This window comes from Rhinolophus sinicus, linkage group LG13 (genome assembly GCF_036562045.2).
Source record: "Rhinolophus sinicus isolate RSC01 linkage group LG13, ASM3656204v1, whole genome shotgun sequence".
Taxonomy (NCBI): domain Eukaryota; kingdom Metazoa; phylum Chordata; class Mammalia; order Chiroptera; family Rhinolophidae; genus Rhinolophus; species Rhinolophus sinicus.
Window position 1 is genome coordinate 19,144,331 of NC_133762.1, and position 19,342 is coordinate 19,163,672.

Genomic DNA, 19,342 nt, shown 5'->3' on the forward strand with positions numbered 1-19,342 from the left:
GGAAACAATTTCCTTGCAGAAATATTTTTGCCTAAAACTTTCACAAAACGTTTCCCCAGCGTATGGCTTCTGTTCTCGCTAGTGAATCTCGAAGTAGAGGGATAAGAGTTTGCGGTACAAGTTTTGGGTTATAGACATAACGACCATTTTCATTGCTTAACATCAGTTCCAATGTTTACTAAACTCAAAAAAAGATTTTTATATATTTCAGTTTAAAGATCAGACAACATAATTCTGAGCTGTTAAATTTATATTTAAGGGAACCAGCTTTTATCTTATTTCAGGATAAAAACCAGTAGTGGCCTGTGAATGTGGGGGGAGATGGGGTGATGGCTTAAAAAGAAGCAAAAATAGAGATATAGAAATGAACTTTGGTGTGTGGTTAGAAATGAGGCTGGATCTTGGAAATGGATGCGAGGTCAGTCCTATGCATGAGGATTATGACACATAAAAGAGACAGAGTATGAAATAGCCTTGTGTGCCCAGGGAATGCTGTACTGTAGTAACTAGAACTTGGATCAAACTTGTGGGAAAATGTTGAGAGATGCAGCAGCATGTGGTCACAGTGAGTAGACTCTGAAGCAGTATGTTATAAGCCGAGGAGAAACGTAAGATTCGCATGCCCTAGGGAGCTTACAGTCTTGTGGGGAGGTGTACAAATAAAGACAATTATAACAAAGAAGATTAGAGATCTTGGGGAGACATGAAAGATTAGAATACTATAATCAGTAAATACTTTTAAAGTTGAACTTCTGAGTGAATTGTTTTGTTTAAATGGCTGAACGATATAAAGTCAATATGTCTTAGCTGTTATATTGCCAGAATTGGAGGACCTTTCTTCCTGAACTTCATTGCTTCCTTTGCTTGGATAATCCCATTTCTTAGGCTTCAGAGAATATTTCGGAAGTTGAAATTGTGCTTGAAAGGCAAAAGGAGTAGGGACTAAAGCTACTCTCAATCTGGATAAATCTTAGAAACATAATGATGGGTGAAAAATAAGGCAAATCATAGAATATTGCATATGACACAATATTTTTTTATAAGTTCATTATATTGTTTATGGATACATATCTGTGAATTTACACTATACACAGTAAAAGTTATCAATGTCAGTTTAACCTCAAATCATCTTGAAATTTAAATTTTGAATGAGTAAGGATGTATTCTTATTTTTTTATGATTTTAACTTACATACAGAAATATTCTAATAAATGTTACTGCCAATTCTTATCTATTTGAAATTTTTAACCTTATTTTCTTGAATTGCAGGATCATCTTTGGAAAGAGGACAACCAAGATCTAAAATGGTAAAACCAGGAAGTTTGTGTTCAAACAGCCTTTTGAAATTAATTTTATCCTTGTTATCAGTTACTTGTTTTCCATAATTGTTCCGGTCTTTGCACACTTACTTCTTGTCTTTTTGAAATTATTAGCCTGTTTTAGGTCTGTTTTATTCTGTGCTAAGTATTTTTGATCTCTCTCTCTATCTCTTCCTTGCTCTCTATTTTACTTAAGTTAGTTAACATATATCAGGCCTCTCAGAGCTTTAATGATGGATTAAAAAGTGATAGAGAAGATACTTGGAATGGAAAGATAAAACCCAGTCTTTTTTAAGTTATATAACTGGAAGTTTGTGCTTTTTAATCCCCATCCTCTTTTCTGCCCTACTCCTTACCCCCTCCCCTCTGGCAACCATCAGCTTGTTCCCAGTATTTATACGTTTGTTTCTTTCGTTTTATTCGTTTGTTTTGTTTTTGAGACTCCACATATAATTGAGATCAGATGGTATTTGTCTTTCTCTGTCCAACTTATTTCACTTAATACTCTCTAGGTCCAGCCATGTTGTCCCAAATGTCAAGATTTCATTCTTTTCTATGGCTAATTACCATTCCATTGTTTTCCAGTCCTTTTTTATATTCTCTCCAGTCATTTTTAAAAATATTAATCAGGGACCTTTTTATTTCTACAAATAGTTTATGTAGGTCTTATCACAGTTCCAATTTTATAGCAAATAGCTTGTATTACTGGTATCTCAAATATTGATCTAATAATATTCAGGAATTTTTCTCCTAAAGACACCCAGTAAAAACATCACCAAAGACGTAGATAAGACAGTTCCAGGTGGGAGAACCAGACTTCCACGAAGAGCAGCAGACACCAAAAAAAATTATAAAGATCTCTCAAATTCAGAATCAGAAAGTGAAAAAGAAGCTTCACATTCATTGAAAGAGACATTGCTAGTAAAGGTAAATAGAAACAATTCAGATTAATAATTTTAAAAGCTTCTTAAAATACTAAATATAGAATACATTTTTATAAAAATGTCATATTTATCTTGCCACTTCTTTTTCAGATTTATCATGTATGAGAAAATATATGATAATTCTAAGAATTGATCCTTAGGCAATATAATGTTAAAATGTATAGTAAGTTAGCATTAGTATATAAAACAGAGTTTGAATCTAATCAAATTATAACTTTAAGGTAATATCTTTGAATTAGAGAAGTCCTTGTCCTTTCCAAAATTATGCTTCAGGAAAAGTACAACCTGTTGGGAAACTGGGGATCTTTCTCTTGCCATAGTACTGGGTGTGAGGTCCTTCCCGTACACGACTCCATCTCTGTCCGTCCCTGACTTCCTTGTCTCCTAATGTCACAGACATATCCCTACCCCACTGTGCTTGAAAACTTTTTAAACAAAGTTAAAAATGCATACAGTGTTTAGAATGTGCCAGCTGCTATTCTAAGTACAGACAGTCCTCGACTTATGGTCGTTCGGTTCCACTCAGAAATTTTTGACTTCAGAAAACCGGTACAAATCGATACAAAATCGATACACAGTCAGTAGAAGCAGTACTTGGAAGTTTGAATTTTGATCTTTTCCCAGGCTAGCAGTATGCAGTAGGATACTCTCATGATACTGGCCGCTGCATGCCTGGTGGGTTAGATGTAGTAAATGCATCTTAGACTTAGCGATATTGCAACTTAAAATGGGGAGATCAGGACATAACCCCATTGTAAATTGAGGAGCATCTATGCTTCGTAGATTTAACTTCTTAAAATCTCGTAAGTACCATGGGTGACTAGTACTATTATTGACACCTCATTTTACAAATGAGAAAATTGAGACTCAGAGAGACGAAGGAACTTGCCCAAGGTCCCACAGCTAGCAAGTAGTAAAACAAAGGTTTGAATCCCAAAAGTCTGTCACTGAAGGCAGTTCTCTGACCATGACACTGTTCTGATTTTAAATCATTAAACCCCCATCTCCCCTTGTTTGTAACTTTGTTCTCTCTTACCCTGGAAGACTTTAAGGACTTCATAACTTATCGCCACACTATCTATCACTCCTTACTTTAATTTACTGTACATATAGTCAGATAAGTCTTCCCAGGCCCCTCTCATCTTATCGCTTTTCAATTAAATACCCTGAATATCTCCAGATAGTCAGCCATTCAAAGCCTCCAAATAACTTCCCATGCTGACTTCCCCTCTTCCCCAGTTACCCCTAGAGCTGCAATGGTTGGAATAACCAACCTGTGACTCTAAAACAAGGCCTGTGCTTCTCTGCTGTATCAGCAGCCCTCTGTGCTCTCAAAACTCCTTCCCTCACCACCCGCTCGCTGCTTTCAAACTCCTGGGCCAGGAGACCCAGAACTCGCTCTGGTTTCCCTAAACTGAATATGATTGCCTTCGAACCCTTACGAGTATTTTATTTGTATCTCTTATGGTATTTATTATGGGGTCTGTATGATATTTTCCTGTGAATTCATCATGTTTTCTACAAAACTGGAAAGTCTTTCACTACTCATGCCATGGCCCCTGCTGTGCCTGTATATAGTAATTTAAGACATTTAGTAAATATTTCAATATGAGTTAATTAAATTGTTTTATTTGTCCAAGTATAAATTGCTTGCATCTAGTGTAATTTCAAAGTTATCAATACATTTAGGAGAATACCCGTTCCAGAAGCAAAACCACAAAGCTGTCAAAGAAAGCACAGGATGCCATCTCCACCAAGACACGAAATGATATATCAGAAGAATGGAAAAACTCATCTTTGCTGAAAGATGCTACAAGAGATAATAGCCTTGACTTACCTCCGAGGCCTTCATCTGGAGGTCCATCATCTCCTATGCCTTTGTCTGGGAGCCCATCATCTGTAGAGGTGATGAGAGGTCAGTATATTTTTTCTTTAGTTTGAATATTTTAATTTTCTATTATAACTCTATATGAAAATATAATTTGAAGACTAAATTTAAGGGGTATATATTTAAGATCATAGGTAGTCAAAGTTTCATCTTTAAACTAGTTAAACTAGTCAGTGCTTGGAACTTGGTCTTGGCTAAGACTATTTGGGAACAATGTTATAACACTACAGTGTTTGCACTTTTTATATATTTCAGTCCATTTAAGGATACTTGAAAGCATTTCTAAGTGTCCATAATTTCAGTTAAAATTCAAGACAAATCAGTTAATGTATACTACCTCTAAAGTTAGCTATTTTGTTCTTTTCTAGAATATTTTCATAATGCTTGGGACCACTGTCATGTCAGATAAATACATACTCAGAAGACAGGTGCATATACCCTGATTTGATCTGAACACTGTCTGAGAATTCATTTATACTAAGACTTATTTCAGCCATGAATTTCCTCATCTGTATATGAAGGATTTAGACCAAATGATTTCCCAAGCCATTCCAACCAGAAAATTCTGTGACTTTAATATATGACAGTACTGGCTATGACGTCAGAACAGGTTGATCATTATAGAGCAGTTCCTACTATAGATACTTTTGTTTGAAAATGTTTTGAAAGTTCTTATGGTTAGAGTTACATTTTAAATTGAACCATTAATATTTTTCAAAGTCTTATAAAATGTTTTAAACATAATTTGGTCTTGATTTATTGAAAGGGCATCCTTTTTAAAAACACCTAAGATTTGAGGATTTAATAAATTACTGTATTCTTAGAATTTAAATAAATCATACTGTTTCTAAAGCAGACATCAGTGATAACACCTGCCATCTCTTTTTTGTTTGTGTTTTGTGAGGCAATAATATAGGTATGGAGGAAATAACAGAAAGGGATTTTACTCAGGATTATGAGTGTATAACAAAATCCAAATCACCTTATCCAAAAACTTCATCACCTGAATCCTTAAACAGCGAATATGGAGTTGGAGGGCCAATAAAGTCACCCAAAAACAGTGAGAAAAATTTACTATGTACAAGAGAAAGTCGCTCACCAGTTCTTCAGTCATCCTTTCTGGTAAGATTTTATATACATATGAAAGCCACCCCACCCCCACCCAGTCTCATTCTTCTACTTCTAAATTTTCTTGGCCCTTGATTGTCCATATAAATTTGTTTCCGTAAGTGAAGAATTATCATTTCCCAATATTACTATTGAGCTTTCTCCTTCACATATTTCATTTTTTTCTCTACTTTTTGGTCTTATTTCCAACAAAGTTGTGCCAAATCTTCCATAAATAAAATTATACTTCTTGTTAGATTAATTCCTAAATGTTGTATGTGTTTCCTTTTTGCTGTATTGGAAAAAAAACCTAAAAATTTTGTGTTTTCTGGGTTTAATTTTTTGCTTTCGTATAGAAACTATTGATTTTTTTTTTTTTTATCTCCAACAACCTTGGCCATTCTATCATAATTGCCTGCCTCGAATCTCTTGGATTTTGAATGTAGACAATCATAAACTTTTACGCATCAAAATGTTTTCATTTTCCATTCCAGTCCGTATACTTTCTAGTCTTTATATTTTCAAGATGACAATGACCTCTGGAGCAATGTTAAATAGATATCGTACTAGCAGGCATGCTTATCCATAGTTTTGAGTAAATACTGGTTATCAGGATAATGGTCTGGTTATCTACGTGCTTTTATTTTTCCTTTTAATTATGAACAAGTGTTGAATTTAGCAGCAGATGAATTATTCTCTCATAATTTAAGTCGTTTTGGTTTAAATGTTTTTTTTTGGTTTTTTTTTTGGCTTTAGATAATTTTTTTACTTTCTTTGGGTTTCTATATGACTTGTTTATTAATAGTCCAGGCCTACTCCAATTAAGAATAACACTGTTGTGAATAGAAAAAAAATGTAAATTCTGTGGTACTTGCTCAAGAAACACAAAATTGCAACAGTTATTCAAATGCAAGCAGTTACAGTTCTGAAAAACAGTTTATGGAACTTGAACCTGCAAATACCAGTGAAAATCATAGAGAAAGGGAGTTATATAGGGTTTATAGCTGTCAAACTTTCCTTAAACTAAGATGATCTGATAAGAATCGATTACTAGCTTTTACTATAATTATAATTTAATATTTTCCACTGTTATTACCTGAAAACCTGTTGTTTAAAATATGTAGGATGGTTTGATTATAGAAAAAAGTTGAAATTTTAAAAATGAGAAGTAATAAGGTGTTAAATAGTGAGGATATAGCTGCTGAGTCCCTGGCTTACTGATTTCTAACTAGGATTTACTGGTTTCAGAATTCGGTTGAGCTTTTTGCCACTATAAAAGTCCATCAATCCAGTAACAAAAATTTGATAATCTGTAACATACAGAAAGTTAAGACAGAATTTTACAGCTTGGAAAGGGCTAAGATCTGACCTAGACGTAAGTGGAAGGGGGGTACGTACAGACTAAGTGGAGAGAGAACAGTAATCTAAGTAAAGGAAGGGAACTGGAGTGGACATGCATTTTCATGAAATAGGAAAAAAACTAATTTGGAAGAAAGAAACCTGTGCATTGAAACAGTAAAACGTAAGGTTAGATGAAAAAGATGTGTCTTAAAAGAAACTTGAAAAGAAGAGCTTGAAAGAAGAGTTTAAACTTATTTTCTATGGCTCCCCATTTTCTGACTCAAATCAAAATCCGAGTGAGGAGAAATAGAAAAGCAGGAGTAGTCACAAAAGCCAGATCAAAACTATTACTATAATTTAAGATTGAAGTCAACCTGAGAATTTAGGTTAATGCATTGGCAATTTATGGCTTTTGGGTTTGAGAAAGATGGTCAGAGATGAATCTGAAAATACTTATGGTATTTTTTTCTAATTTCTGATGTATATTTTAGGAAAGTCATTCAGCATGCCCATTAAACACATCTAGTGAAAGAAGAGAGAAAATACGGTGTAACATGCCCCGTAACTCTGCTCATGGATCAGGTTTGTAGTCATAGCCTTGCTTAAAAAACAAAAACAAAACACAAGTTAATTACTGAAATACTACTGTGCAATTTCATCTAAAGGGATTATATATTTTAAGTCATACCAGTATTCAATTTACTTAATGTCAAAATGAAAATAAGGAACTACATAGAATTTAACGCACAGTTGCCTAAAACAAAGTAAATAATCGAAACAAAGGCTTTTTTCATAAAAACAAGAAAATATTAGGTATTTTACATCAAGACTGTAGCACTATTATTTTTTAATTGTTCCCAAGGCCCTACACCCCATCTTAGTCGCAAACGAATGTACATAGAAGATAATCTAGTTAATTCCTACGAAGTAGGATTGGAAGAGGAAGAATTAAGAGCAAACTTCCTTGCCAGAAAACTGTCTAAAATGGAAGCTGCAGCTCATCACACTGACAAAGGTATGTAGGTCATGTGCATATGTCAAAATGCAATTGTTTTGGACAGTACTTTCTTCGATCTTGAATGATTCCATCCACAAAACATATCCTTTTGTAAAGACATCTTTGGTTAAGTCCAAGGAGGAGAATGCTTCATCACAAAGTTCACTTTATGTGCATCATGTAGTAAAGGTCTTTTTTACTCAAACATCCCTCATCTTTCTATCACTAATTACCTCATATAAGTTTTACTAGAGTATGAACTTATTAGCTTGGGTTAATAACTCGTTTTCACTACTTCAATGTTAAAAAAAAAAATCCAAAAATCTTCCGTTTTAATGTACCATTACTGCCTTAATCCCCATGCCAAATGGATTTTTATAAATCAAAATATTTTTAAATTTAAAAATTAATGAGGTCTGCCTTTGATTTCATAATCCTTAGATTGCACGTAGAATCTGAAAATAAGATAGATTTGTTTCCAGCCTCGTGACCAGTAAGTCTAAATTTGTAAGAATACATATTTTAACTTTGGCTGATTGTCTTCATTTTTTCAGGATCTGAAAGTGTATCTTTGTTATCAACAAATGCCTTTTCTATTTCTGGGGAGAACCGGAAATCTGAAATTTCACGTGTAGACATGTGTGAAGAATTTAATACAGAATTTAGAAAGCAATTAAATGTGAGTTATTCTTTAAATTATGACTTATCCCCAACAATATGATAATATGCCACACTTTTCTACCAAACTACCAGCCTGTTTAATCCTTTGACAACAACTTTGTCATGTACTCGTGGAAAATTGGAATGATTCTGAGGTGAACGCCTTATCTCATGAGCGAGTTTTTCCTCTAAAATCTGTGCATTATCCCTATTCTTTTTCTACGGGTTCTTTCTTTGTCCTATTTTCCTTTTTAATTTGTTTAACATTATGATTTTTCTGTGCCTTTTCTTTTTCTGTCTTTTCATGCCTCCTTTACTATGTTTTAGATCTCACAGAGGTGACCGCTAGTGAGGCCCTGGGAAAGAAGATAAGCGACCCAGTCAGAGGAGCAAACCCCATTTCACTGGGTTCTACCAGCTCTGTGTGTAGGTGGCCTTCATCACTGAGGTGCCATGTGCTCGTGTCTGCACAGCTACTCTCTCAAACAATGTTTAGTTTCTAATGTTTGCTCCGCCCATCTCTTTTTCTTGCATGCCTATATTTACAATAGTTCTTTTTGCCCTCCTGTTAATAAACTATATTTTTTCTGCACAGGTTTTCAGCCCTGCCTCTTCCTTGCCTTTTTCTTCTATTTTGGGGTAAAATCTGAAATTAAGATTCTATATATTTATTTTGTTTTGATTTATCCAAGGTTGACCTAGTCTAAACCGAGAAGCCCTAATTCACATATTCTGTTATGCGTCTGTGGCTGGATGTGAATAGATGTTTTGTGAAAAATGATAGTAAATAATTCTGAGTATAACTTTTAGGCTGTGTTCCTGAAGAGAATTATAATTACTCACATTTTTCTAAAATATTGTAGAGTGTGGGGTCCTTATGAAAATATTACCACCTCACCCCTTAGGCAAAGCCTTCCTAAAGGAACCAGACCCTGCTCTGCCTGAGCTTGCCTATTAACACTCTGCTGAGTTTTTAATTTTTCACTTTTCTAAGTTACATTTAAAGGCTTCGTTCTTAACATAGTCTTGGTTACATTGTTATTTTGTAAATAATGAGTATTTTTCAGGTCCGCCAAAAATTGATAGATTATTTTTCTAAGAAGTCTTTGAAAACAGCTCAACACCATCTGAAAACAGTGACTCATAAGATTCAGGAATACAGGTGTGTAATAAAAACCTTCTGAATGCTGTATGTTCTGAGTCCTATAGTTTTTAAAATAATCTTACTTTGTTTCTTTAATAGGACCAAAAAACTTGATAAATTCCAATTCAGCATCATACGGGAGCTGGAGAATTTTGAAGAAGATGCACAGTGTTTAAAAGATTTGGAGAAGGAATCTGTGGTTTGTGCTTTTAAGAATTTAAATTTTTAAAAAATTTTGAAACCTCATTTTTAAAGAGCTACACTCAGGAAAACCTGTTGACCTTCTGTGTTTAGTGTTTCATATAAACACCCTTAAGTTACAGACTTAAGTTTATGATGAATACCTTTGAGAATAAGGGAGAAATCGTGAGAGATTTTACTTGCACTATTTATCTGAACACTGAGTGTATGACATCTGGAACATTCTTAGCATATAGCCAAGTTGTTTATTTAAATTAGACATAATGGAAATATAGTAAATTCTTCCGTCAAGTTTGAATTTTTAATCATATTAAAGTGTAACTATATTTTGTATTTTAAAATTTAGGACTTTTGGGAAAAGACATTTCAGAAGTTCGGTACCTATCAAAAAAATGAACTGGGGAGGTTGGTATGACATTTTTAATCACTGGAATCTATAAAATTTGATTTTAAATTAATAGGATTATATTATTTAAAATTTTTAATTAAATGTACTATATCAATTTAATCTGAATTCCTCACAAATTGAAAGGTAACTTTTCATCATTTTACTTGTTAGGTTTCACTTTCTGAAAGCTTCATTGGATAAAAACGTCTTCTACAGCCCTGATCGTGAAAAAACTATTTGTACATCTGAGGTATCAATTTCATATTGTTATATAATTTCTCAGTAGTAGTTAGTCTAACGTGTCTTCTGCTGTGAGCATTTTATAGTAAATTTCATTGGGAAAATATTATTTTACAGATGTATTTCATGAAAGAAAACATGAAAAAGCTGCAAGCCAAGCTTCTTAAGGAAATGGTAAATGTTTAGCTTGGGTTTTTCAAATGGAATAATCTATAGTGCTTTTGTAAGGGGAAATTCTTTCACAGTTTTTTCTTCTTTCTTTTTGGATAGAGGAGGTGGTTTTAGTCCAGTGACTTAGTTATTTAAATTAGAATCATGGAAGCATCTTTATAGTAAAATAGGGGTGATCTAAATAATGAGTCCCTCCTAAAGAAAAAAAATATCAACTGCAAATTTAAAAATGAACTAGAAGAATGATTTCTGTGCACTGCTGCTGAACTCCGTCCTGCAGAGTTCTCAGGAAGAAGGGGGTGTCAGGGCAGATCTACTGGAAACAAGACTTCATTTATAGAGGTAGGGAGGGGAAAGTAGTGGACTTTGCAAAGGTCTTCCAGCCAGCAGCGGCTTTGGCGGGGGAAGTACCCTTTGTGAGGTCTGAGGGCTCTGCTCATGCGACTGTGTCTTCGGAGTTTTCTCCAAGAGGGGAGGCATTCTCACGTCCACTTTGGTGCAGTCTTTGTAGGCAGGATCTGTTCGTACACTTGATACATTTTCCTAGAACCTCAGTCCTGGGACAGCTGGAGATCAAGATGCTTGACTGAGACAGTTCAGCTTGAAGCAGACATGCCAGTCAACCCGACTGAGCACTGTGCAAATTGTTCTCTAGACTATAGTTTACTTGTCCTTTGAAATAGCAAATCTAAATTTCATTGATTTGGGATTTAAAAGACTAAAGGTCTTCTCTCAATGGATCATCTAGAGCAGGGGTGTCCAAACTTTTTTCAACGGTTTTCACCAAGGGCCACATGCGGTAAAATACACAAACAGCCGGGCCACTCACTTGAGGTGAAGTACGTATTGCCTCACCAGGTTTATTTCAGTAAACTAAATATATTTTTGGAATTTGCTGCGGGCCGATTAACAATGGATCGCGGGCCGCAGGTTGGAGACCCCTGCTCTAGATGATCAGGGAGGATCACAGAAGTCTGTGGTTGTCTAGGAACGGACCCTGGGAAGAGCCAGCGTGAGCGCTAATACACGGTAGCTTTATGGAAGGGGCTGTTTGGAAATGAAGCCTTGCTAGCTGAGTGTCTTTCTGTTTTGATGGTTTTACAATGATCATTTAAAATGTAATTTCTTTTTCTTGGCCATAGCAAGAAGAGGAGCTTTGTAATGTACGCAAAGGACTGCTGTCATTATTCGTGGCTCCTGAGAAGTGTTAGTGTGTGATACCTAGTTGTTATCAAGTTTTATCCAATGACTCCGTATATAACCGAAAATACCAGAGTGGCCCCACAAAGAGAAAAAGAACTGTCACCCAACCTTTGACCTTTGAACTCAGGTACATGTCTTGTGGATGAAAAAAAAACATTATAACATGACTCTAAGCCCAAAAAACCTGTCTACACAATGCCACTCTTTTTTTAGAGAGAGAATTTTGGGGAACCAAACAGTAAAAGGAATTGGCTTCTTACTGTAGTAACATTTGCATTAGACAAATATTACTGAGTTAACTAAACCACTTACAAAACTAGTTTAATAAGCTAAAATTTATATAAAATGAATATAGTTTGGACTAAATGATAAAGTATTATTAGTTTACCTGTTCAGAAGATCTACAAATAATAAAAATGTAAGCATGCTTAGAAGAAGTCTTTGATTTCCAATGTTTACCTGAGTGTAAGCTGGTACTTGCAGCACGCTGTTGGAGGTATAGTTATTCAATTATGGCTCTAGTATTAGAAGGCACAACATAGCCTGAAATAGTCACTATATTTCAGTTCTAGGTAGAAGTCTTAACTCATAGCAGGCTGTTATTAAACTCCTGTTCCTTGTAATAGTAATTTGATAGATTGATTTATAAAAATGAATACAAATGTAGTTTGCTGTAAGTGTATATTAAAGTTGAAATAAATGCTGTGTCACTTGGATAACTATTCTAAAACTATTTTGTAAATGGGTTTCCTATTTTACAAATCCTGGGTCAAACTAAACCTCCCCCTCCAATCAGGTATCCAAAGCATAACAATACTGAGCAGCCTTAGATGCCTCACTTAGCTGCTTAATGGGAGTTGGAGGGCTTGAATCCTACCAGGATTTAAATTCCGTGGTAAAAGTGGTTTCTTAGCTTTAGTCAGTCACTAACATCAGTAAGATTTAGTGACTGGGTGGTGGGAATGCTATTTAAAGGACAGTGACAACTCTAACATTAAAGACGTCTCAGGAGTTGCAAGTCTGCTTTGCCCTGTAAGACTGTTAGAACCGTATCATGACATGTTTGGCCAGATGGACAAGACTCTTACATCCTACATCATACTGATTCCCGTTCTCCTCATTCCACAATCTGAAAATCAGAGTTGCCTCTTTATTTCAGGACAATCCCCTACTAGTGTTGTGGACCCTATTGTCTTTGACTTCTCTATCCTGGTGTATAAGCCCACACTTATTTAAAAACAAACAAAAGCTCTTTACACCCAGTTCCTCTCTAACTAACTGCTGCCCTCGCCATGTCATTCTCTACTCACCTATTGAACATACTAAATTACCTTTAATTACTAGCTCAACGTATGCACTTCCTGTTTGCTCCTTACCGTCCCTCAGTCCAGCTTCTGTCCCTACTATTTCACTGAAACTCCTTTAATCAAACTTACCAGTGATTTAGCTTACTGAAGCTAATTCTGTCGTCTTACTCAGCTTCTCAATGCCATTTCACCCTTGGCTGGCATACATTTTCCACCCTGTCTTGCCTCTTTCCTGGCCTTCCTTTGCCTCAATCCGGGGCTCATTCCTAGTCTGTCACTTTCTCCTTAGGTAATTGCATCTGGTCCCATATAATAACCATCTTTGTGTTGATGACTTCCAAAGGTAGAAAAGTTCTGACGTTTACTTTGCACATCTCAATGCCATATACACTGCTTTATTGACAGTTCTAATACGCATCTATAGTATCAAAACTCTTGATTTCTCTCCCTCTGCATTCTTTCTCATCACCAAAGGGGGAAAAAAACAAAAACAAACCCTTGTCCTTCCATCTCAGTAAATGTCTTTTATTCACCCAATTAGTCAAGCCAGAACATAGAATTCCTGTTTCTCTTTTTCCTTTGGCCAGTTAGTTGATCAACAAGCCCTACAGTCGTTACTACGACAATATGTTCCACGTGTCTACTTCCCATCACTTCCACTGCACTACCTTTGACAGTGTTAATATCATTTCTCACATAGACAACTGCAACCGCCTCCAGCATTTATAGTTGCCTTTCCACAATCCTTTATTTACTTAGCAGCCAATCTAGTCTGGCTAAATCACAAGTCATACCATGTCACTCCCTTACTTAGAACTCTCCAATGATAACACTCTTAAATAACCAATGAGTCAAAGAAGAAATCACAAGGTAAATTAGAAGATACTGTGGGAGAAATAAAAATGCAATAACTGAAACTTACATGATGCAGTGAAAGCAGTGCTCAGAGGGAAATTCACAGCTGGAAATTTATATACATTAAAAATGAAGAAAGCTCTCAAATCAATAACCCAACTTTACATTTTAAAGAACTAGGAAAAGATCAAACTATGCCCTAAGTTGTCAGAAGGAAGGAAATAATAAAGATTACCGTGTAGATAAAATAACAAAACAGAAAATAAAACCAAAAGTTGGTTCTTTGAAATGGTCAAGAAAATTGATAAACCATTATTTAGACTAAGATAAACAGGTAGAAGATTAAATCCCTTATGAATATACATGAAAAATTTCCTCAACAAAATACAGCATATTAAAAGGAATAAATTTAACAAAGGAGGTGCAAGATTTGTACAGCAGGACCTCGAATAACATCATTTCATTAAACATTGTTTCATTATAACAATGACATGCTGCAGGAACTTAACTCATATACCAATTAGCCTGTGTTAAAACTGGTTTCATTATACCGCATTTCGCTTAAGGTCACAGAATCTAATTGATGACATTAAGTGAGGGTTTACTGTACACTGAAAACCACAAAACATTGTTGAAAGAAATTAAAGAAGACATAAGTGGAAAGACATCCCATGGTCCTCAGTTGCAAGACTTAATATTGTTAAAACAGCAGTACTCCCTGAAGCAAGCTATAGACTTAATGCAATCAATCCCAATCCAAACTCCCAATGGCCTTTTTGTGAAATGAAAAAGCCATTCCTAAAAGTCATATAGAAAAGAAGAGAACCCTACATAGCAAAATAATCTTGAAAAAAATAAGTTGAAGGACTTATACTTCCCAATTTAATACTAAAAAGCTAAATTAACCAAAACAGTGTGTGGTACTTCTATAAGGATAGATATACTGACCAATGGAATAGAATTGGGAATCCAGAGATAAACCTGTTTTTCTATGGTCAATTGAATTTCATCAAAGGTGCCAAGACTCATTTGATGAGGAAAGAATAGTCTCTTCAGCAAATGGTTTGGGGACAACTGCATAGCCACAAAATAATAAGTTTGGAACCTTACCTTCCACCACATATAAAAATTAAATGGATCAAAAATTTTGGAAAAAACTTAGAAGTAAATCTTCATAACCTTAGATTTGGCATCCAGATTCATAAATATAACACCAAAAGTACCGGTGACACGGAAAAAAAAAAGTGAAGTCACCAAAATTGTAAAAAACTTTTGTACATCACTGTATGACTCAGCAAAGAGTTTACAATGAGGTTGAAATTTGTAGCATTTGGTGTTAAAATTTTTTAAGCTTATTTATAAACAATTTAACTTTGAGTTCGTTCTGTGTAATTTTCCTATTATATATTTAAACTTTAAAAAAATAATTTCAGAGCAGGAGTAGGCAAACGGTCTTAAGAGCCATACAGTAAGTGTTTAAGACTTTTAGGTCAAAAGGTAAAGTTGAGGATATCATGTAGGTACTTGTATAAACAGTAAATGTAACCATTCAAAAATGTAAGAATCATTAATGCTTGCAGGCCATTAAAAAACAAAAAAGTGGGCCAGATTTGGTTTATGAGCTGTAGTTTGCAAGACCCTGAGTTTAGAAGAAAAATTTTAAAGATGAGATCTCTGTTCTTATTATAAAATTTATTTCTCAACTTATCTTACTATATAACAGAGATAATGATTTAAATCAATTTTGCATTAGCAGAGGCTAAAGATAGTTAATCAACTAATATAGCTAACACTTCTTGATTTTTCTATTTTAAATGCATTAAAAATAAATGATAATTGTAGCTAATGACTTATATTTCTTACCTGGATCACAATTTAACACCATTTGGTAGAGGTTTTCCACACTTCCTCAGCCAAGTGGGGCTATAAAGTATTAACTGTTCTGTTCCAGAAGAATATATGAAAAAAGACATGAAAGAGAAAAGTATTAGTACAGCCAGGCAAAAACTTAAATATTAACTCTGCAGCCTTCCTAACGAGACCTAAACGCCACCAGCTCCTGACACTGGACGCCCAGCAAGTCCTGTGATTGTGTGTAGGCTGCCTGTCCTCCAACACTTAACTCGAGGTTGAGTTTGCATCTGCAGTGACCAACTCTGCCCACGCTGAACTCAGGGACTAGTGTGACACTCCACAGCTGCAGAGGGCGTTCCTCAGCCACTCTGTCCCCACCTGTCAGCAGCTAACCAGTGACATGTATCGCACATGGATTCATACTTAGTTCTCAGTCCCTTAACCTCTGGGGTCGAATCAGTGTGGAAGGGATCATGAATGCTATGAGTAAACAACTAAAGTAGAACTTTGAGCACAATAACATACCAGGAAATAAGTTGCAATGTCCAAAATGGAGCAGACGTTATGGTTCCTGAGACGGCTTTGTGTCACACGAGGGGTCACCAGTATAACACCAAGTCCTCTGGGTGGAAAGTGGGCTGGATGGAGGTGGACGCCGGATTCCTAGGGTGCACACCTAGGTCGTGGTTTTCAGTACACGTAGCTCTGAAAAGGGAGAATAAACTGCATTTAGAAAATAATATAGCTTGTTTTCAGCTTCAAAAATGTTCAGCATATATGCCATATCCAAATTCCCTACCATTGCTTATTGCCAAGAAAATGTGATTTTTAAAGAATTTCCCTGTCCACATCTAAGGAGATTTGTAATTGATGTTAGAGACATAGAAGTTATTTATTCCTCTAAATATAAAATACCGTTCTGTTTTCAGAGCTATGGGACTGATAAGTGGGACCTTTTCCATTGTTCATTCTAGCGCAACATTGTCTAACTATGAACTAGTGATATGTTCCTAATATCATCAGTATCAATAAGTTTACAGAAAAATAAACATGTAATTTATATTAATGTCGAAAATATTTTCGTATGTCAAGTGTGACTTTCAATATGTTCAGTTTCTTCTGAGCAACTTATGAAATGTTCCATATGAAAAAAAAATCTCTGGAAAAGAACTGGATAAATGAGTATTGCAATCACAATTTTAACAGTCCAATCAGAATTTTGCATTTCTGGACTTTGCTGAATTTGCTGTTGAGGAGCTGCGGGTATGTAGCTGAGAATTTTTTCACCTCCCGTATATAATAGAATAAATTTAGGCTTGTAATTACTATGCATGTCCACAAGGTGGACCTCTTGATTTTAGGTGTTTTTTTAATCCATTTCAATTGTCCAAAAATCACTCATGTAATTTCAGAGTACCTTTCAATTTTCATAAAGTCATGTCATATACTGTTTCCCCTATCACACTGGCTTAAAACTTAATGAATGCTCTAGAAGTGATTTAATATAATAATTGTCTCTCAGAAAATTACTCCTTAAGTTTTCTTAAACTTTTAAACTTCTTGAAAACAATTTCTTTAATGGCTTAATAGTCATTGTTACTTTAATAGTTAATCATATTTCATTTTGTGAAAATAGAACAAATGAATTGTTATGTCAGTGCATAAAAACCTCATTAATGATCACTGCTAGTAATGAAGAATTCTAATAATTCAGATATTGTATTTGGTATTGAATAAAAAGGCAGAAATTGCTTTTTTCTGTCTTCAGGCTCTTAAGTATAGAAACTTTCTCTTCAAATTCATACAACATAGGTAAATTTATGTAATAATACACGTAAATCACCGTGCCATGTGGTTTGTGAACTGCTTTTTAATTCTTTCCTCCAGCGAGAATGAGAGATTTTGCAGCACTTACCTCTCACAGGACTGTGGACGCAGGTGCAGAGGATGTGTAGTCGGTTATCAGTTTCAGTTGATGTCTTAACCACTACACTACTTGATAAAGAACATGAAATAGGGAAATACAATTTAGAGTACTGGTGTATGATTAATAAAAATACAATGGTAGAAGTTAGATACTATTGCTAAACATTTTGATTACAATGAAAATGTCTCCTGTTTCTATGAGATGTTAGAACCCTTGAGACTGGACCAAGCCAAACCCTCCTTCAGGGATCCTGTACTTTGTCTTAATTGTTAATGTTACTTGTCCATCAATTATGGGACTTGACTTGGACTAAAAACCTAACCATGTTTCCTTTCTACCGGGTCACTCACCGAAGGCACATTGAGTTATTTTCTAAGCAGCGCCGTTTCTTTCTGCTTTGGGGGCCAGGATGGTTTCCAGAACGGAAGCACCCACTCCTTTCTTTGGTTCATGGTAAATATATGGCTATTTCTATGTGAGGGAGATGGAAGTCTTAGTTTTAAATAATTTGGGCTCCAATTCATATTTTAAATAGACTAAAATATAGAATAGGGAGCTGCTAATATGTAGCTTAAAACAGAGAAAAAAATCTTTAGTGTTTTGGAGGTTGATTGGCCACAAAAAATGGATTATGAATAAAATAGGGTACATATACTCTTATATAATAAACATATTACATATACTCTTACATATACTCTTAAATATACAATATACACATAAATGTTTATAAAATTAAGGAACTGCCTTCCAGTTAGAAAGCGTTTAGATATCTCATTTCATAGACAGAGAAATTGAGGCTGAGAGAAGTCAAACAACTCACTGTAGGTTACACAGCAAGGAAGAGAGACAGCTGGACTTTTTCTACCATAACGGTGATTTCTATTCAAGACTCTAATTCAACTAACACCTACGCTTGAGCACAGGCCCTTGGGACAAAGGACTACCACAGGGATGAGCAACTTTCATGGGCGCCGGGCCCACTGCAGTCTTTACAGACTGGGAAGCAATGAGGTAGTATGTGTGGAAGAGGTCACACAGCACAGAGTTGGCCCAGGCCACCTGGCAGCTGCACCAAGGCTCACACGGCTCCGATACATAGACGTGCCGGGCGCTGTGCTGATGCTTTATCCCCGATATTTCATCTAGAAACCACAGCAATGTTGGGAGACAGAGACAGAAGATCTCCTGCAGAGAAAATCGATACCTGCTGCATGGCGCCCACCTGTGGTTCCAGCCCCGGGGCCACGAGCCGCAGGCCACGGAGCCAGCGAGCGGAGGCCTACCTGGAGAGGACACTCATTCAGAGGCCACGTAAAATTACCTTTCAAGGACCACGTATTTTTGTTTCACTGATGGTCCCCTTGGAGCCTAAATGACTTTTTACCTTCGTGCTGAGTAAATTTCCGCCTCCACTCCATCTCAACCTTTGTCTCTAAGAACAGTTTTTAATCATGTTCGTAAATGTGAACCTAAAAATACTCTTAAAAAGCATAATTTTCATCTTGGTAGAATTTTTCAACAAGTTAGTACTTACTTCTAGGTTCATTACTCAGTGATACATAAATTTAAGTTGGAAAAGATCATTTGATTTTCCAAGGCACAAACCATATATACTAACATAATTTACAAAACAAAACAAAACACAAGAAGCTGCAATCCTCTTTTCTGGATTCTGGTTGCTCAAAAATCATAAAACCACAGAAAAAGAAATACAAAAATCATAAAACCTGACTCATTTCCTAGAACCCGATTCTAACAAATCTCTTCTCCCACCCCCCACCCCCAAGAAAATAGAA

The 19,342-nt window shown here is 35.5% G+C and overlaps 1 protein-coding gene and 1 long non-coding RNA gene across 2 annotated transcripts in view; one reads left to right on the plus strand and one right to left on the minus strand.

Annotated features, from left to right (window-relative positions):
• SYCP2 (synaptonemal complex protein 2) overlaps positions 1–12,303 on the plus strand; it is a 50,692-nt gene extending 38,389 nt beyond the window's left edge. The window contains exons 30-42 of the mRNA XM_019757165.2: positions 1,270–1,307; positions 2,076–2,246; positions 3,953–4,178; positions 5,068–5,273; positions 7,091–7,181; positions 7,462–7,614; positions 8,151–8,275; positions 9,324–9,418; positions 9,500–9,599; positions 9,948–10,006; positions 10,161–10,239; positions 10,347–10,403; positions 11,543–12,303. Coding sequence (XP_019612724.2) covers positions 1,270–1,307; positions 2,076–2,246; positions 3,953–4,178; positions 5,068–5,273; positions 7,091–7,181; positions 7,462–7,614; positions 8,151–8,275; positions 9,324–9,418; positions 9,500–9,599; positions 9,948–10,006; positions 10,161–10,239; positions 10,347–10,403; positions 11,543–11,611 — 1,469 coding nt within the window. The 3' untranslated portion in view covers positions 11,612–12,303. The remainder of the gene's footprint in view (positions 1–1,269; positions 1,308–2,075; positions 2,247–3,952; positions 4,179–5,067; positions 5,274–7,090; positions 7,182–7,461; positions 7,615–8,150; positions 8,276–9,323; positions 9,419–9,499; positions 9,600–9,947; positions 10,007–10,160; positions 10,240–10,346; positions 10,404–11,542) is intronic.
• LOC141568328 (uncharacterized) lies at positions 4,028–19,301 on the minus strand. Its single transcript, XR_012491479.1, has 3 exons — positions 16,145–19,301; positions 15,629–15,707; positions 4,028–4,160 (listed from the first exon to the last, which is right to left on the minus strand). It is a non-coding gene; the product is annotated as an uncharacterized LOC141568328 (long non-coding RNA).
• Between the last annotated feature and the right edge of the window lie 41 nt (positions 19,302–19,342).